The 19,317-nt window shown below is 36.4% G+C and overlaps 5 protein-coding genes across 6 annotated transcripts in view; all 5 read left to right on the top strand.

Moving 5' to 3' along the window:
* Nucleotides 1–12,077, top strand: part of LOC144657231 (coiled-coil domain-containing protein 150-like) — a 28,853-nt gene extending 16,776 nt beyond the window's left edge. For both annotated transcript variants that reach the window (XM_078517538.1, XM_078517537.1), the window contains exons 20-27: nt 346–414; nt 1,077–1,153; nt 1,673–1,736; nt 2,311–2,397; nt 9,018–9,097; nt 10,134–10,242; nt 10,675–10,809; nt 10,958–12,077. In XM_078517538.1, the coding sequence (XP_078373664.1) occupies nt 346–414; nt 1,077–1,153; nt 1,673–1,736; nt 2,311–2,397; nt 9,018–9,097; nt 10,134–10,242; nt 10,675–10,809; nt 10,958–11,029 (693 nt within the window). In that variant the 3' untranslated portion in view covers nt 11,030–12,077. The remainder of the gene's footprint in view (nt 1–345; nt 415–1,076; nt 1,154–1,672; nt 1,737–2,310; nt 2,398–9,017; nt 9,098–10,133; nt 10,243–10,674; nt 10,810–10,957) is intronic.
* LOC144658634 (melanocortin receptor 5-like) lies at nt 3,864–4,837 on the top strand. Its single transcript, XM_078519092.1, has one exon. The coding sequence runs from the start codon at nt 3,864–3,866 to the stop codon at nt 4,782–4,784; it is 921 nt and encodes a 306-aa protein (XP_078375218.1). The 3' UTR covers nt 4,785–4,837.
* Nucleotides 6,709–15,970, top strand: LOC144657254 (melanocyte-stimulating hormone receptor-like). Its single transcript, XM_078517574.1, has 2 exons — nt 6,709–7,887; nt 15,860–15,970. Exon 1 carries the CDS (start codon nt 6,925–6,927, stop codon nt 7,849–7,851), a length of 927 nt encoding a protein of 308 aa, XP_078373700.1. The 5' UTR covers nt 6,709–6,924; the 3' UTR covers nt 7,852–7,887; nt 15,860–15,970.
* Nucleotides 12,500–13,595, top strand: LOC144658755 (beta-4C adrenergic receptor-like). Its single transcript, XM_078519223.1, has one exon. It carries the CDS (start codon nt 12,608–12,610, stop codon nt 13,535–13,537), a length of 930 nt encoding a protein of 309 aa, XP_078375349.1. The 5' UTR covers nt 12,500–12,607; the 3' UTR covers nt 13,538–13,595.
* Nucleotides 14,886–15,850, top strand: LOC144658066 (melanocortin receptor 4-like). Its single transcript, XM_078518389.1, has one exon. The coding sequence runs from the start codon at nt 14,933–14,935 to the stop codon at nt 15,848–15,850; it is 918 nt and encodes a 305-aa protein (XP_078374515.1). The 5' UTR covers nt 14,886–14,932.
* Nucleotides 15,971–19,317: the final 3,347 nt, after the last annotated feature.

Here is a 19,317-nt window from a genome sequence, read left to right as displayed (position 1 = left end):
TTACTACCTAGTGTACCAAGATGTCGACGAGTGTCTGGCCATAGGTGGAAAGGGTCGAAAAGAGTTACAACTTGAAAAATTCCCACGGAATTTTTCAAGTTCTCGCATATTTTGTCACCAAAATACGCTAGAAATGATCATGATTTGTTCCTTATCAAAGAATTCAGTTGAAATCGTTTTCTTGGTGTTCTCGAATTTTTTTCTGTATTCGACATAAAACAATCACAGTTTCGACGAAAAACAATTAAATTACCCGTGATACTTTCCCTTTTAAAACGTTTGCAGTTCTTATTTTTTAGCAATAGGAGTGAATTAAGTATCTCTTGGCTTTTTTCGCTTTCACAGCATTTCAAGAAAGAGCTCAACAGCTTGGAGCGTGTTAAAAACGAATACATGCGGAAAAACAGTGAACAGGTATGTTGGGTTTACTCATATTGCTTACAACAGCTAGATTCTCTTTACTATTCTCTTTACAATATATTGACATTATAAATATAACTTCGTTGTGGATGCCGTGACTCTTTCTAAAACCTCTTCAATCATCCTCTTCTAGCTTCTTCACTTTGAGTTACGCTGTTTATGGGTCCTGTTTGTACTTAAACTCTTCTGCAAGAGTACAAACCTTCCTAACCCTAACTGCATTTAAATAAAGGAAGCCTGCGTGCAGGCTTACCTTTGCTGCACACACGTCAGCAGCGAAGCGAACCGGTGGGGAGGCAGCGAGAAAGTGGCTCCCCGCCGGCTCGCGTCGCACGCGGCAGTTCGTCTCACGCTGACTCCTTCGCGCCCTTCGCGCGACTTTGCCAACCGCTGTTCGAGAAATGAGCCCGCGCTCTTTCACCGAAAAGACTATTCTCGGGGTGGAACAAAGACTGGACTTGAGGGAACGGTGGAAATCGAGCCTATCTTGACACTCGTGTGTGAGACCCAAGGGCCAGCCTGCTCGCAGGCTAAAATAAAAGGTTGTAAGAAAAAAAAATTAAGCTCTCCCCTATAACTTCACTCTAATTCCATATTGCAATTACACATGGTTTGATTTATTCCTTAACATGTTTTCATTGCGTTTGTTGTTGTAGGCCAAAACAATTGGGGAGTTTGTCTCAAAGTTTGCTGATCTTCAAGCAGAGCTAGAAACTTTAATCCAAGTCCAACGGTAAGTTGATGTATGTCACGACCAATTTTGTGAAAGCCTTTTTAAGCCCCTTCCCCCTCTAATAGCCCCCCCCCCCCTTACACCACCGTCTGGAAGATCAAGTTGCTATTAAGCCCCTTTCTTTTTAGCCCCTCCCCCACCTCATAAGATGGTATATTAGGCTTACTTATGAACAAGAAAACAAGGCAAATTTACGCTTTTTATGGAATTCATCCAGTACGTTTACTTGGTTTTGTTGCTATTTTGTAAAAATGTGAAAAACATTAAAAAGGTCACCTTTTCCTCCCTTTTATTTAGTCCCCCTCAAAATGTTAACACTGATGCGTACACCTACCATATTTTGTGGTCCATGGAATGTACTCATAGCCTGTAAACCAATCGACACGCGGGGATTGCAGTATACCATGGCTAGATTTGAATAAGAGACGTTAAATAACGTAATACCCGATTGTGTGATATTGTTCAGTGTCAAGTTCTAAGATACCATGATAATCACTTTGTCAATGTCACCACTTACAGAGATAAAGAGGAAGAACTTGAACGAGAAAAGAGCCTGCGGAAAGATCTGGAACAACGATTGAAGGTAAAAGTAAAGCGGTTTAAATACCCTACATGCGTCCTGTAAAAGTCGTTACACGCGGTGCCGGCGCCGCGAATTAGATTTTATTGATGTCCAGAATATTAGGCGTACACAAAGTGACCGAAAGTCCACAGCACGTTAAAAATCTGGTTTTATGAACTAACAGTAATTTTTTATTTGTGATAGAAACAGAAGTAAAGGAAAGAAGATAATAGAAGCTCTAAGCGTCCAACAACCGATCTCGTTCTTTGATTTTACCTTCCTACGAACACCGAAGTTATTAGTGTAGTATTTTAATTCAGTTTACATTCTTTTCGTAAATCCCGGGGCAAAGAGATTTTCAACGTTTATTGGATGATGTTCCCTCTCCGAGATTTGAGTAAGCCTGCGTGCCAGGCAATGTGACGAATATCGTAGTCACGTCATGGTCTCGTGCAATTTTAAAATTGGATAATATCAATTCGAAAACTCGTCGGATTCTTGGCACGGATTGCGGACAACAAGTTGTCGGATGGTGGTTGATTTGTGAAAATATCTTTTTTGTCAGAATTGACTTTGTCATCGTTGTTTATTGTAGAAACTACAAGCACGTGAAAAGGATTTGGAGTCATCGAGAAAAGACACGGAAAGAAAACTAGCAGACGCCAACTTCGAAACACAACAGGTATATTCATTTTAAATTATGGAGGAACAAACAGATTTCGTATTGTATTCAAAGAATATTAAGCAAATTTATAAAACTAAATACAGTGGAAACCCGATTCAGTTAACGATCCTCGATATAACGATATTCCCGATATAACGATGAATATTCTATGTCCCGGCAAAAGTTACAGTAAAATGTATGGTACGGAACTCCGATATAACGATCTTCGATATAACGATATTCCCGATATAACGATGAGAATTTAGCGGACCGAGCGTAAAATTCCTCCCGATATAACGATATTATCAGTTCACAGTCACAATTTATTTGCAAAACATCGAATTTAATGCAATAACGTTACAGTTGTTGAGTGATCTCTAACGTTTCTGTAAACAGCTTTGTACGATGATATGCTGTTCGCATATCGTTATATCGGGGTTCCACTGTAAAGACAAATAACGTTAACACCAAAAACGGTATGAGTTTTCTGCACACAAGAAGCAGTGTGTTTAGATTTTCGTATTAATTGTGATGTAAATTTTAAAAGCAGATGTTATCTTTGCACTTATTGGATCAATAGTCGTTTCTGGGAAACTGCCTACCTACCCCTCCCCTAACCTAACATTAACACTTACTTCTTTCTTTGGGCAAAATGTTAGGTTTGGGGAGGGGTAGGTGGGCAGTTTCCCAGAAACGACTATTGAATTTTGGGTTCATATATGCAGCAAATACTGAATTACGGAGTAACTTGAATGAAGATCTATTTGTCAGCCTGAATGAAAATATTTTAAATCACAAAGAAACAGCACCGCTTGAACACTCTATTCAGTCATTAAAACCATGGACAGCAGCTTGTTCGAATAATAAAATACACTCTAACAAAATTGTCATTTTTAGATGATAATTTATTGCACGGCCAGGAGTAAACAGAAAGCAGCAGTCACATTATCTTAGATGCATTTCTATTTGGAGACATGTTGAGAAAATCATAGAACACAAATACAAATTTAGCTTTAGTCTGTTTTGTTTATCAAATGTTATAATATCGCAGTCTTCATTTGTTTAAACTTCTTTCAAGAAATGACAGTTTATTTTGTATTGAGGATTAAATTAATTTAAAATAATATCTTCAGAATTTATGAAACATTTCCTACATTTAAAAAAGGCTTCGATCCCAATAAGTGGACTATAAATTTATTTTTTTTTTTGTCCTTATTTCAATGTTTTTTTTTTTACTTAAGTTCGGTAAAAAAGTGGAAAAACAACAAACAATTAGTCTTCGGCAGTAAAGCTATCTGCTCAGAAAATTGAATGGTTTTTCCAAATCAATAATTGATGTTTGACAAAAATAAAGCATTGTCAAAGGCGTTTCGATTGTTCATTATCGCGAAGCCGCAATATTAATTAAGTTTTAGTTGATATAAAGTTAATGAAATTTGATCAAAACATTCCAGCCTGCTGTTAAACGATCATATTCCAGAAAAATGGCAAACTTTACTTTAGATGAAAAGGAGAAAACATATGAAGAACTACACTGCTCGGCAGGTATAACTGCTGGAAAACACGGCCAGTTGACATTTCTTTTAGTTTTAAACATTTTCCTGTCAATAACTGCATTTCTTGGAAATGTCCTTATTCTAGCTGCTTTTCGTAAGGAGTCTTCACTTCATCCGCCGTCCAAGCTGTTGCTTCGTAGTCTTGCAACAACTGATCTCTGTGTTGGTCTTATTTCAGAGCCCCTCTATGTTACCTTTTTGCTGTCTGCAGTCAACGAACATTGGAATATTTGTCGATACGTATTCATTGCAGCTTTTGAAATAGGCATTATTTTGTGTGGAGTGTCTCTGTTCACACTGGCTGCAATAAGCGTGGACAGACTTCTCGCCCTGTTGTTGCGGCTGAGATACAAACAAGTAGTAACTTTGAATCGAACCTACGTGCTCGTTATTACCTTTTGGGTTGTGTGCATAGCCCTTTCCACGCTGTACTTTTTGAATCCCCTGATAACCACTTGGTGTATAACTGCAATTATAACACTGTGTCTAGCAACCTCGATCTCCTCTTACACAAAGATTTTTCTAAACCTCCGTCATCATCAAATTAATTTTCAAGACCAAGCTCAACAAGCGAACGAACTGAACATGGCGCGATACAGAAAGGCAGTGTCCACTGCACTGTGGTTGCAACTGACGTTAGTCGCTTGTTATCTACCCTTTGGTATAGTGGTGACTTTGTTGACTTATAGTGAACTTTTTTCATCATTTTTCTTCGCTTGGGGCTATACAGGCACTCTAGTTTTCTTTAACTCGTCATTAAACCCGATTCTTTACTGTTGGAAGATAGACGAAGTGAGACAAGCAGTGAAGGACACAATAAGACAAGTACTTTGCTTTCCATCAAGTTAGCTCTTGTCGACTTTTTTCATCCCTTATCTCACCAAGAATAAATGTAAAAGCTAGCAAACAATTTAGAGTATTTTCCAAAGGCTGTTTTATATATAGAGTGATGCTGCTCAGCTCAGTTTATTGGTATATTACACATCTGTGCAGCAGCAATATTGCATGGAAAAAATTGTGTTGTAACGTAAAAAAAACTGTTTTGAAGACTTGTTTGTAATTTTAAGTCAAGATATTCAAACTGGATTTCGCGCAATTCTTCTTCAATGGACTGCATTATTTAAATACGATGGTTTTATCTACGAATTTTAATAAGATAAGTATTCCTAGGGTTTGGCTAAAGAGTAAAGAGACATTAATTTTCGTTCAAAAAACGTTTGGGAAGCCGAGAGGTCGCACATTTGGATGGAGAACGACGAACAATTGTGCCACTTAAAGAAACAATTTAGCTGGGCTTTTCCATAATCAATAAATGAATTTGATGGCCTGTGCAATTCGTGAAAAAACAATTGGTAGTGTATAGTTGGGTTTACGACTTACACAGAAATTGCGACCTGATTTTTCAGTTAACTTTTCGAAATCAGTTTAGCCTGGTTATTCAATGAATTGTCTTCAGTTAATTCAAAATTTAATTAAAAAATGTTCATAAACTTGTGATATTACTAAACATTCATTGAATAAAATGAGAATCAATAAAGAACAGAGGACACTCAAGCACAAACTTTTATAGAGGCAGATTTTTACTATTGTATTTTCTTAGAAAATTAATACAGTGAATTCACTAACAATATTTAGGAACAGATGATCCGGCGATAAATTAAACAAATACCCGTTCTACTCAATGAGACAGTCGACTCTTGGAGAAGAAAAAAGATGTCTTTTTTTACATGCCTTAAAAAAAGAAAGAAGTGGCTAAATTGTTTTGAACATCAATTATTGTTTTCAAATTTTATTGCGAAAAGCTAAGAAAAGGATCTTTTTATTGTCATGTCGGATCCTTGATAAAAGATATAAAATTCGAAACTTCGCTATTGAGGGATTGTACCTATATCTGTTTAGAATTTTACTGAGAAGTGAATCTTAAATTTGAAATTGTTTTGAGGTACACGAGGTAGACATTGTGTATTGTAATTTTTTTTGGAGGCGTGCTATCTTTTTCTGCAATAAACTTGGCCAGTTTCTAATTTAAGTTGAATTATATTAAAAATAAGGAACACAGAACAAAGCTTCCTATCTATACCGCCGTGATGCAGAAAACTAATTTAAACCGTTCACGCAGCTGCTGTAGAAGATAGATTTTCCATTTTCTCTGCAGAGCAGCTTAATTCCAAAAAAGGAAGTTGTTACCAATTATAGCTTTTTCCTTCCCCTGCCTGGGTTCAGCTTTATGCAGGAAGGGGTGGGGGAGAATTTACGGACATGATCAAACTTCAGTGACACAAAATAAAACTCGGTACAGACACTCGTATTGTGAGAAAAAAGTGATAAGAAAAACTTAACATATGGAGGTGAAAACTAGAAACACACAACTATTTTGATCGTCAGTTTTACCAGAATGCGTAACTTGCCAATGCAGTTTTTCCCATTTGATGCTCAAACATGAGAGATCCTTATTCCTTATTTTTTTTAATTACAGCAGTGAATTTTGGCTTCATATTGCTGGAAAGCTAAGGAAATGAGTAAACAGAAAACAGTAGTCACATTATTTTAGATGCATTTCTATTTGGGGAGATGTTGAGAAAATCATAGAAAACAAATACAAATTTAGCTTCAGTCTGTTTTGTTTATCAAAAGTTCTAATATTGCCGTCACTATTTGTTTAAATTGCTTTCTAGAAATGACAGTTTATTTTGTATTGAGGAGTAAATTAATTAAAAATAATGTAATGACATGTTCCTGATTTAAAAAAGTCCCAATGGGTGGACTTCAAATTTGTATTTTAATTTCATCTGCTCTGAAAGATTTATTGTTTATCCAAGTTAATAGTTCATGGGAGTTTGACAAAATATAAAGCACAGTAAAGGGCGTTTTGATTGTTCGTTATCACGAAGCCGCAATATAAATTAATTTCACTAGAGTTACTGAAATTTGATCAAAATATTCCAGCTCACCGTGTTAACCTACGGATAGTCGATCACATTGCAGAGTAATGGCGACAGCAAACTTTACTGGAGATGGAAAGCAGCAAACTTTTGAACAATTATTATGCTCGGCAGATTTAACTGCTGGAATACACGGCCAGTTGACATTTATTTCAGTTTTAAACATTTTTCTGTCTATTACTGCATTTTTTTGCAATGTTTTGATCCTATTTGCTCTTCGCAAAGAGTCTTCACTTCATCCGCCGTCCAAGCTCCTGCTTCGAAGCCTTGCAACAACTGATCTCTGTGTTGGTCTTATTTCAGAGCCTCTCTTTGTTGTCTTTTTGATGTCAGTGGTCAGTCAACACTGGAATATTTGTCGCTACGTTTTGGTCGCAGCTTTTGCAATAGGCAATGCTTTGTGTGGAGTGTCTCTGTTCACACTGGCTACAATAAGCGTGGACAGACTTCTCGCCCTGTTGTTGGGGCTGAGATACAAACAAGTTGTAACTTTGAAGCGAACTTACGTGATCGTTATTTCCTTTTGGGTTGTGTGCACAGTATTTTCACCAATGTACTTTTTGATTCCCATTATAATTACTTGGTTTGTAATTTCAAGTATATCACTGTGTCTAGTAACCTCGATCTTCTCTTACACAAAAATTTTTCTCAAGCTCCGTCATCATCAAACTCAGTTACAAGACCAAGCTCAACAGCCGAACGAACTGAACATAGCGCGATACAGAAAGGCAGTGTCCACTGCACTGTGGTTGCAACTGACGTTAGTCGCTTGTTATCTACCCTTTGGCGTAGTAATGTCTGTGTTGACTAATAATGAACTAGCTTCAAATTTTTACCTCGCCTGGGGTTATACACTTAGTTTAGTTTTCTTAAACTCATCATTAAACCCAATTCTTTACTGTTGGAAGATAGACGAAGTGAGACATGCAGTGAAGGACGCAATGAGACAAGTACTTTGCTGTTCATCCAGTTAGCTCTTGTCGACGTTTTTCATCCGTCAGCTTACTAAAGTATTTCCCAAAGGGAAATTACGATTGATGCTTGCTCAGGTCATTTTATCGATATATTGCACGTTTATCTAGCAGCAACTTTGGAAAAAATACGTTGTAAAGTAAAAAACTGTTTTGAAGACTTGTTTGTTATTTTAAATTAATAATGAGATTAAAAATGAGTTTCACCTCAATTCTTCCTTACGGTCCTGCTTGATTGACACACGATTGTTTTACCGAGACAGTTAAGATATGATGTAATGTATATGAAATGATTCATATATGAACTGCGGATGTATATGAGAGTGATAAATGATCGTCGCAGTTAATTTCCAATTTAAGCAATTGGAATAAAGAAGCCTCTTCTTTATTCCAATTGCTTAAATTGGAAATTCACTGCGACGATCATTTATCACTCACAGTTAAGATAAGTAGTGGACGATCTTAAATACGCTCAAGTGAGGTTTATTTTCATTGAAAACGCGTTTGGGTAGAGAACGCCGAGCAATTCTGCCACAAAATAAAGGGCTTTTCCTTAATCAATTAGTGAACCTTGGGAAAAAGAAGTTTGATTGTGTATAGTTGGTTTTACGACTTTACACAGAAATTTATTGTGATTTGATGTTTAGAGTGAACATTTCCAAGTCAAAATTTAATTTTAAAAAATAAACTTCAAAATCTAATTAAAAACCGTTCATATTGTTAAATATTCCTAGAATTCAATAAGGATCGTTAGGATTGGTTGACACGGCACAAGTTTCTATTTACTGAAATGCTTGTTATTGTGTTTTATTTTTCATTAAAGCATTGATACGGTCAATTCACCAGCAGTAGGTATGAACATTTGGTGGATATATTAAACAAAAATGTAAAAATGTTCTTATAATAACAAGCATGCCGAATGACTAAATGACTACTTAACTAAATGACTATTACTAATGACTAGAAATGACTACTTTCCGCGTTACGAGTTTTGTAAAAAAAAAAACATCAAAATAATTATTTTTTTAAAGTTTTGTTTATATATAAATCAATCTCTATCCTCGCCATTCTCGCCATCATTATCCATCCTTCCTTACATTAAACTTACTCAAACGTAAATTAATGATAGTCTCCTGTTTTAAAATTCCTGAAGGTTTATTTTCTTCCAGGTTTCTGAGAATCTGCGCGAAGCTCAAGAATGGTTCAAGGAAAAATTTGGAAATCTACAAGCTGAGTTAGCGCGATCAAGGTAAGGATTGCCTTTTTTGGTATTGCTGTCAGAGCTTAGTGGAGAGTCAATTGTCGATGAATACGTATGTTGTATCGTTTGCAAACTGCTAGTTGCGATATAAACACTGTGTACGTCTTGCTGTTAAGAGTATTTGACTGTTATTGTTGGTTTTCTAACCTTGCCAACCAAATCCGCGCGTTATCCCCCCTTCCCCCAAAAATAACTTGTATATTGTAAATAAGTTTAGTTAGTATTCGTATTTATCTTAGTGTTAGTTTTGTTATGATTATTTCTTAGGTAACTTAAACACGACCACATCAGCTATGCTGTAAATTTATCGTGTCTAAATAAAAGATTAAAAATATCGATTTTTTATGACGTGTGGAAAAGACTTGAAAACGTTAGCCTAACTTTTTCAAGTTGCAATCCGTTTCCATCCGAGCCATCCGCTGCCAAAGATGCTGGTTTACAGTTCCAGTGCTCTAAAATTGCAACTTTTAATAAAAATGGGCATTTATTTTTATGTTTCCTGCGAAACAAAAATGTGTTTTCTGGCTGTTCAAAAATCTGATAAAATCCGCTTACAATTCGCTGGTACCTATTTATATTTAAAGAGGGTAGAAGTTAACCCTTTGTCTAAATGATATCTCTGTGTCGTTTATCACAACCGAGTTTTTACAAAAACATTTTTTGAGAAAGTTACAGTATTTAGTATGCAGCCGTCCTCGATGGGGCACAAATTTAACGTCCATAGAATTGTACAATTAGTAAACTAGATTCTACCATAATATTATCAAATTTTTAATCACGTCTGAAACTGAAAAGAGGCACTGAATTGATACCAAGATTTGCAGAAGGGTTAATGTTCTTTGTGTCTGTAATATGTTAAAACAATAACTTTGTACAATTAAAAGTTCAGATTCTATAATTTTTGATGACGTCATTTCCCCGATAAATTTTATTTCAAAATGATATTAAAAAAATAAAATGAAAACCAGGAATACAAGGTAAACAGGCACCTTCCAATATGCACATTTTTCTTTTGCTTTTGCAGAAAAGTTCAGGACGCCCTGGAAAAGCAAAACCGAGACAACTTTAAGAAACGAGACGACGAGAAAAGGAAAGTTGATGAAGCCACTGAGAAAGCCAAAGAGCTAATGAGGGTAAAGTCTAGTTTTTTTGTGTGTTTGCCTGGTTTTACTAAAGCCTTATTACAGTACGCGACTTGCTCAAAAGTTGCCTTATCCCACTCGTGGCGGTTAGTCCACGCGTGGTCCCTCACTTTTCATGGTCAGTCAAGTCGGCGTGCCCGTCTGAAATTTCTTCGCACGAGAGGCCTGCCCTCGCGCGTCGGGCGTCTTTTCGCGCGTCTCTGCTTCGCACGAAGTGATTTGCTCGCGCGCTCCTGATGCTGAAGAAATGCCCGTGGTCTTAGTGGTTATATGACTTTTAACTTGGCATCTTTCCCATCAAAAACCGGGTATAGTCTAGCCTCCAATGCGTGACGAGCCCAAAGGAACGTTTGCAGAGAAGGCTAGGTAAAGTCAATTGTGACTCAATATTCTGCAGACATCTTATTGCGTTTCACTTTACAGGCGAGTCGAATGACGATCAGTAAACTCGCGAGTGACGTGGCCGAGAATCACTGGGAGACAAAAGGAATGAAACACGCTTTACAGGCCGAGAGGGACTATAACCTAATGGCGACACAGAAACTGGAGAGACTCAAGGTACCAAATACTTACTCACTTAGGGTGGGGACAGTTGTAAAACACAAGCGCTAGCATTATTACCTGTGAGCTGGCTCTTTTTTCTTCATTTCTTTGAGGATGTCAGAATGAAATCAAAACTTGTTTTGTCCCGGTTTTTTTTCTGCAGGAATCGACAGCACGACAAATGGAGGGTTTAGCGATTGAGCTGGACACGTTACGCCGTTCTACACACAGATGATAGTGGTTTCAAACGTCTTAAACGTCAGCCTCACAAAAGATTTATTTATTATCACAGACAGGCTGAAAACCACATTAACGATGCCTTGGAAAGTAGGCCTGTTTGCTGTAAGACGTTTTTTTCCAGGAAACCTCCAATACGAACGTCACGCGAGACCCAATTTGAGTGTCCTCCGGCGAGTAACACTACGCAAGAAGTCACTCGTCACGCGTCAGATTTCACGCGGAGAAAACGAAAAGAGGCAGTTAGGGGCCAGCAGCGTTCAGCTCATACAAGAACTGTCTACATCTTGATGATATTTTTGTGTTTATATATTTATTCAGGTTACGGTGTAAAAATAACTTTGTACAATTTTGTAAATTAAGTGACTTACAGACCCATGTTTCAAAGGTATGAGTGATACCAGTTCTGCTTGCCGCTTGGCAACGTTTGTCTCAAAAATATATTTATGTAGGTTTAAAATTAAAAATAGTACATATTGTATAGTTTTGTAAATAGATCGGTAAGTAAGGTAGACAGGCTAAGAAGACGAGAAGTCAAATGTGAATTGAACGTCCTCGTGAGAGAGCCTTTTCAGAGTTAAAGGTTTTTAAAAAGCTTTCAAATGGGAACAGTTTCACAAGTTTGTCTTTATGCAAATCAAAACGCATTTTCGTTTAGATGTTTTATTGTACGCTTTGTTTAGTCGTGAACGATGAAAAAGGTAATGTCAATCTCACTAGATTCTCAGTCTCAGTCTGACAGTGCTAAGTTAATAGTTCTACTATATTCTACTCCGAGCAAAAAGCCGTAACATTATTTTTCCAATGAGTTTAATAAATTGTAAATTTGTACATTTTTTCCGGTACCCCCTATCTTAGAGCGCCAGTCGCTCCTTTTGTTAAACAATACAATATTTATTTGCCTGTTTACAAACAGAAATAAACTATTTAGTATAATTGTTATGATTTGTATTATTATTCTAATCTAATACTCGAACAAGAGGGATCCTCATTTGCATTTTTTATTATAGCGAAGAATTTTGGCTCCATAATGCTTGAAAAGCGACGAAAAGAGGTAAACAGAAAGCAGTAGTCCCATTATCTTAGATGCGTTTCTACTTGGGGAGATGTTAATAAAATCATAGAATACAAATACAAAATAATTTGGTTTCATCCGGGTTTTTTTTTTATCAAGTGTTATAATATTGTCAACACTATTTGTTTAAACATCGTCTCTGAAAAAAATGACAGCTTATTTTGTATTGAAGAATACAAACATTTTTTAATCTAAAAAAGGCTTTGAACCCAACAGTTGGGACTATAAATCTATATTTAATCCTGATTTCGATGTTTATTACTTAAATAAAAAAAGCAAAAGTCTTCGGCAGTAAAGCCATCTGCTCTGAAAGTTGAATTGTCTTTCCGAATCAATAATTCATGTTCGACAAAATATAAAGCATTGTCCAAGGCGTTTCGATTGTTCATTATCGCGAAGCCGCAATATAAATTAAGTTTTATTGATTTAAAGTTAATGAAATTTCATCAACACTTTCCAGCTTGCTGTTAAACTACAGAGAGTCGATCATATTGCAGAGTAATGGCGACAGCAAACTTTACTGGAGATGGAAAGCAAAAAACATATTCACAACTGATGTGTTCAACAGATTTGACTGTTGGATTACATGGCCAGTTAACATTTATTTCAGCTTTAAACATTTTCCTGTCCATTACTGCATTTCTTGGAAATGCTTTGATTCAAGTTGCTCTTCGCAAGGAGTCTTCACTTCATCCGCCGTCCAAGCTGTTGCTTCGTAGCCTTGCAACAACTGATCTCTGTGTTGGTCTTATTTCAGAGCCTCTATATGTTACCTTTTTGATGTCAGTGGTCAATCAACATTGGAGTATTTGTCGCTTCTTAACAGTCGCAGGTTTCGTAACAGTCCCTGTTTTGTGTGGAGTGTCTCTGTTGACAATGGCTGCAATAAGCGTGGACAGACTTCTCGCCCTGTTGTTGGGGCTGAGATACAAACAAGTTGTAACTTTGAAGCGAACCTATGTGATCGTTATTACCTTTTGGGTTGTGTCCACAGTCTATACAACCATGTACTTTTGCAATCCTCTTATAGTTCGTTGGTGTATAATTATGGTTATATCACTGTGTCTAGTAACCTCGGTCTACTCTTACACAAAGATTTTTCTCAAGCTCCGTCATCATCAAACTCATTTACAAGACCAAGCTCAACAGCCGAACGAACTGAACATAGTGCGATACAGAAAGGCAGTATCCAGTGCACTGTGGTTGCAACTGACGTTAGTCGCTTGTTATCTACCCTATTATATAGTGGAGGCTTTGTCATTGACTAATAGTGGACTATCTTCACCTCTTTTCCTCGCTAGGCAGTATACTTCTACTTTAGGTTTCTTAAACTCGTCATTAAACCCGATTCTTTACTGTTGGAAGATAGACGAAGTGAGACAAGCAGTGAAGGACACAATCGGGCAACTACTTTGCTGTTCATCCAGTTAGCTCTTGTCGACTTTTACTCATCCTTTAGCTCACCAAAAATATAATTAAAATGTATGTAACGGTCTAGAGTACTTCCCAAAGGTTTTTTTTTTATATTAAGAGTGACGCTTGCTCGGTTCAGTTTTGTCGTTATGTTACATCTTTGTGTAGCAGTAACATTGCATGGAAAAAAAATATGTTGCAATGTAAAAAAAAGATTTTGAAGACTTGTTTTATAATTTCATATCAAGATAAGAAAACCGGAGTCCACGTCAATCCTTCTCCAACGGACTGCATTATATATTTTCGGGTTAGGCTTAAGAGGCGTTTATTTTTGCTTAAAAGTGAACAGGAAGCCGATAGGTCGCATATCTGAGTGGTTAACGACGAGTAATTCTACCCCGAAATTGAAGGATTTCCCTGGGTTTTTCCGTCATCAAGAAATGAATTTGATAGCCTTTTGCATGTTTTGGGGAAAAATGTTTGATAGTGTAAAGTTGGGTTTACGACTAAACAAAGAAATTGCCCCTTGATTTTTACAGTAAAAATTTCAAGCTGAGTTTAGCAGTGTGGTTTTTAATGATTTGTCTTCAGTTCGACTTCAAAATTTAATTAAAAACTGTTCATAAGCTTATGATATTTTTAAACATGAAAAGAATAAAATAAAGATCAGTACGATAAGTGCTTGACACTAGGACGCAAGTTTCTATTCAGGTAAATGTTTACTATTGTATTTTCTCAATTTTAATTATTCTTAGAGAATTAATACAGTGAATTTGTTGATAAGAAAAGTTGATAGATAAATGAAACAAATACCCGTTCTATTCAATATTGCTCCATATTGCTTGAAAAGCAACGGAACAAGCCAGTAGTAAACAGAATGCAGTAGTAATATTATCTGAGATGCATTTCTATTTGGGCAGATATTGAGAAAATCATAGAACACAAATACAAATTTAATTAGCTTCAGACTGATTTGTTTATTAAATTTTTTTTATATCGCCACCTATATTTGTCTAAACATCATCTTTTAAGAAATGACAGTTTATTTTGTATTTGAGAAATACTGTATTCAGAATTAATGAAATATTTCCTTATTTTTAAAAGGGTTAGAACCAAATAGGTGAACTATAAATTTGTATTTTTGTCCCTATTTCGATGTTTTTGCCAAAGAAAAAAGCGAAAAAAAAATTAGTGTTCCACTGTGACTTCATCTTTTCTCAAAATTAATTTGCTTTTCAAAAATCAAAAATTCATGTTTGACAAAATAGAAAGCCGTGTAAAGGGCATTTCGATTGTTCATTATCCCGTAGGCGCAATATTAATTGAGTTTCAGTTGATTTACAGTTAATGAAATTTGATCAAAACATCCCACCTTGCGATTGAACTACAGATAGTTGATCACATTGCAGAGTAATGGCGACAGCAAACTTTAATGGCGATGGAAAGCAGCAAACACTTGATAAATTATTATTCTCGGCAGATTTAACTGCTGGAATACACGGCCAGTTGAAATTTATTTCAGTTTTAAACATTTTTCTGTCCATTACTGCATTTTTTTGCAATGTTTTGATCCTATTTGCTCTTCGCAAGGAGTCTTCACTTCATCCGCCGTCCAAGCTCCTGCTTCGAAGCCTTGCAACAACTGATCTCTGTGTTGGACTTATTTCAGAGCCTCTCTATGTTATCTTTTTGATGTCAGTGGTCAATCAACATTGGAATATTTGTCGCTACGTATTGGTCGCAGCTATTACAATAGGCAATGTTTTGTGTGGAGTGTCTCTGTTCACACTGGCTGCAATAAGCGTGGACAGACTTCTCGCCCTGTTGTTGGGGCTGAGATACAAACAAGTTGTAACTTTGAAGCGAACTTACGTGATCGTTATTACCTTTTGGGTTGTGTGCGCAGTCTTTTTACCAATGTACTTTTTGATTCCCATTATAATTACTTGGTTTGTAATTGCAACTATATCACTGTGTCTAGTAACCTCGATCTTCTCTTACACAAAGATTTTTCTAAACCTCCGTCATCATCAAACTCAGTTACAAGACCAAGCTCAACAGCCGAACGAACTGAACATAGCGCGATACAGAAAGGCAGTGTCCTCTGCACTGTGGTTGCAACTGACGTTAGTCGCTTGTTATGTACCCTTTGATGTAGTGATGTCTGTGTTGACTAATAGTGAACTAGCTTCATATTTTTATCTTGCCTGGGGTTATACACTCACTTTAGTTTTCTTAAACTCGTCATTAAACCCAATTCTTTACTTTTGGAAGATGGACGAAGTGAGACAAGCAGTGAAGGACACAATTACGACGTTTTTCATCCGGTAGCTTACTAAGATTACAGTGAACGGTTTCTCTGCTCATTTTGTCGGTATATTGCACGCTAACTTTTTGTAGCAGTAACTTTGAAAAAAATGCGTTGTAAAGTAAAACACTGTTTTGAATACTTCTTTGAAAGTAAATGAAGAAGCGTTCTCAAGATGAATACTCGTAAAAAAGATTTTCCGAGTTCCCCCAACGAGAGTCGAACCCATGACCTTCCAGAATATCGGTTGGACGCTCTAACCACTGAGCTATGGGAGACTCGTGGTGAGCGAGGTCATATACTAGGTTCTTATGTGTGACACATGTCCTGCCAACTACAGGCCCAAATATGTCTAAATGATAAATGTGGATAAATGTAAAGTGAACTGGCAAATTGGATAAAGTGAAAGTAAATGAAGAAGCGTTCTTCTTTGTTATTTTAAATAATGAGATGAAAAATAAACTGATTGTTTTATCGAGAATGCTAAGATAAGTAGTGGACGAGCTAATGTACGCTTAACAATTGTTTATTTTCGTTAAAAACGCGTTTGGGAAGCCGTGCGGTCGCAGATTTGGGTAGAAAACGCCGAGGAATTCTGCCACAAAAATGAAGGGCTTTTCCATAGTCAATTAGATGGCCTTGTGCAACTCGGGAAAAGGAAGTTTGATAGTGTATAGTTGGGTTTACGTCTAACACATAAATTGTGACTTCATGGTTAGAGTGAACATTTAGAAATCAAAATTTAATTTAAAAAATTAAACTTCAAAATCTAATTAAAAAACTTTCATAAATGTGTTATATTATTAAATGTTCCCGGAATTCAATAAGGATCGTTACGATTGGTTGACACGGGCGCGAGTTTCTATTGACTAAAATGCTCGCTATTGTGTTTTTTTTTTCATTAAAGCATTAATACAGTGATTTTTGCATATTTCTGAAGCTGCATTGGTGAAATGTTCTTATAGTAACAAGCAAACCGAAATTAAATTAATAGTTCGGTTTTGCCTTGTTTTCGCGCTTGAAGTATTCATTTATTATTAACAGAGCTGAGAAAAAAGTATCTTTCTATTGTCATGTCAGATCCTTGATATGTGATCATGATATATCTTCGGAATTGCATAAATTAAAATTAAATCATGTGAGGTACACGAGGTGGACTCTATTGTTAAATTCCTTATACCCTGCTGTCAAAAACAAATCCACCTGACAGTTTCTTATTAAACCCTCGGGCGTACAAACAAAGTCATTTAAGGCATAGCGAAATTATTTTGCACTGTGTGAGATAACTTAAGAGATAAGGTAAGATAACTTTATTTAAACACGGTTAAAAATCCTTTGGCGTCCATGTACAGTACAAAAATAAATAAATTGAAATAATGAAAAATCTATCTAGAAAGCCGGTTGCCGATTACTTGACATAGTTTGTGTTCTCTGTGACGTCACGCGAGGTCATTAAAGCCGCCATCTTTGATCCGCCATCTTGGATTTCACCATTTTCTTAAAAAGTCAGAAAATAACGGAAATTTGATGCAAACTCAAGTCAATGGAATATAAAAACAATGCCAATGGAATATAAAAACAAACAAGTTGTACAATTCTGTTTCAAAAGTGGAGATAAAAAAATGACAAAAAACTGTAAACATCCTCGATTTTGAATCTGTGAACTATAGTTAGGTTTAGAAAAGATGACATCCCCCATCTCCCTTCAGTTTTTTGCAGTTGTTTCCTATTTATAGGGGAGGGGGTGGGGGACTTTTTTTGGTACGAGTGAGAAACTATTTGGCTTGTCGAAGATTTATGGCAGAGAAATGGCTAATGATGATTTTTAAACAAAAATAAAAATAATTATTTTCCAAAGTTTGTCCATATACTAAAATCAATTCCAATCCTCGCCTTTATTAGCCATCATTCCTTACATTAAACTTACTAAAACGTTAATTTTCGATAGCTCCCTCTTTTGAAATACCTAAGGGTTTTTTTTCTTCCAGGTTTCTGAGAATCTGCGAGAAGCTCAAGTATGGTCAAGTATGGTTCAAGGAAAAATTTGGAAACTTTCAAGCTGAGTTTGCGCGATCAAGGTAAGGATTGCCTTTTTTCGGCTATTTTGCTGTGGGTTGTGGGGAGTTGTAGAGAACAAGCGTAAACGTTTTTACCTATAAGTATAATTTTTGTCATATTCAAAGCTTTGCTCTAGCTGAGCCCGGTTGCCACAGGCGACTTACTTTTGCCTTTGAGCGACTTGTATAACTTTGCTATAGTGAAATTTTTTAAGAGCTGGGCACCCAAGAATTTGCCGAGAAGAGCCGTATGGGGACCAAAAAACATCCGTCTCCAAATACGCACAGGAGATTTATTTACAATCACAGACAGGTCCAAAACCACATGATGTCTTAGACAGTAGGCTTGTTAGCCTGCGATCACTTCACAGGCTATAGGCTTGTTTGCTGGTAGACAATTCTTTCTCAGGAAACCTCCAATACGAACGTCACGCAAGGCCCAATTGATCATGAATACGCACCCAAGTAACACTGTAAAGCAGTCACGCGGCAGATTTTACTCGGAGAAAACGAAAAGAGGCCTGTAGTAAGGGGCCAGCAGCGTTCAGCTCATACAAGAACTGATCTTGATGATATTTTTGTGTTTATATATTTATTCAGGTTACGGTGTAAAAATAACTTTGTACAGTTTTGTAAATTGAGTGTGACTTACAGACGCCTGTTTAAAGGCCCGGCGGTGTTTGAGTGATACCAATTCTGCTTGCCGCTTGTAAAATTGTAAAGAAAATACATATTGTATAGCTATGTTAATAATGTTAGTAGGTTAGACAGGCTAAGTGGACGAGAACTCAAACCTGTTTTGAACCTCATCAGTGGGCCCTTTCAGAATTTCTGGTTTCAAAGTAAACCTTTCAAATTAAAATGATTTTCCTCATGAGTTTATTTTTATGCAAATCAAAACTCGTTTTGATTTAAATGGTCTCACTACAGGACTCGTTCTGACATCAAGGCAAAAGGCGACTCAGTAAAAATCCTGGTAAACTTTGTTTCGTCTTGGGCGGCGGAAAACGGCTACTTCTTAAAAAAACTGTAAATCTCACTAAAATCTCATATATCGGTGCCACAGTGCTTAGTTTGTAGTTCGTCATTCTGCTCTGAGCAAAAAAAAAAAAAAAACTTTCTTTAAGTTATGGCTTGCTTGCTTGGTTTGTTTGCTTTTTTAATCAAAAACCAAAGGTTATTTAATGTGTTTATAAACTGTAAAAACGTCTGTCAGGTACCACATATCTCAGAGCGTCAGTCGCTCCTTCTGTTAAACAATACAATATTTATTTGCCTGTTAACAAACAGAAAAAAAAACTATTTACTATATGTTTTGTATTCAGTAATGACGAGCAATTTTTGCGTCCATGTCTTTATTTCTCGCAACGTTCAATTGCTGAACAAAAACAAAGGGAAAAATCTCATCGAATATCGAACCTTTGCAACAAGGA

This window comes from Oculina patagonica, chromosome 6 (assembly GCF_052425735.1).
Source record: "Oculina patagonica isolate OP01 chromosome 6, crgOcupat, whole genome shotgun sequence".
Lineage (NCBI taxonomy): Eukaryota > Metazoa > Cnidaria > Anthozoa > Scleractinia > Oculinidae > Oculina > Oculina patagonica.
The sequence above is the reverse complement of the archived record's forward strand: the minus strand, read 5'-3'. Positions and strand labels throughout refer to the sequence as shown.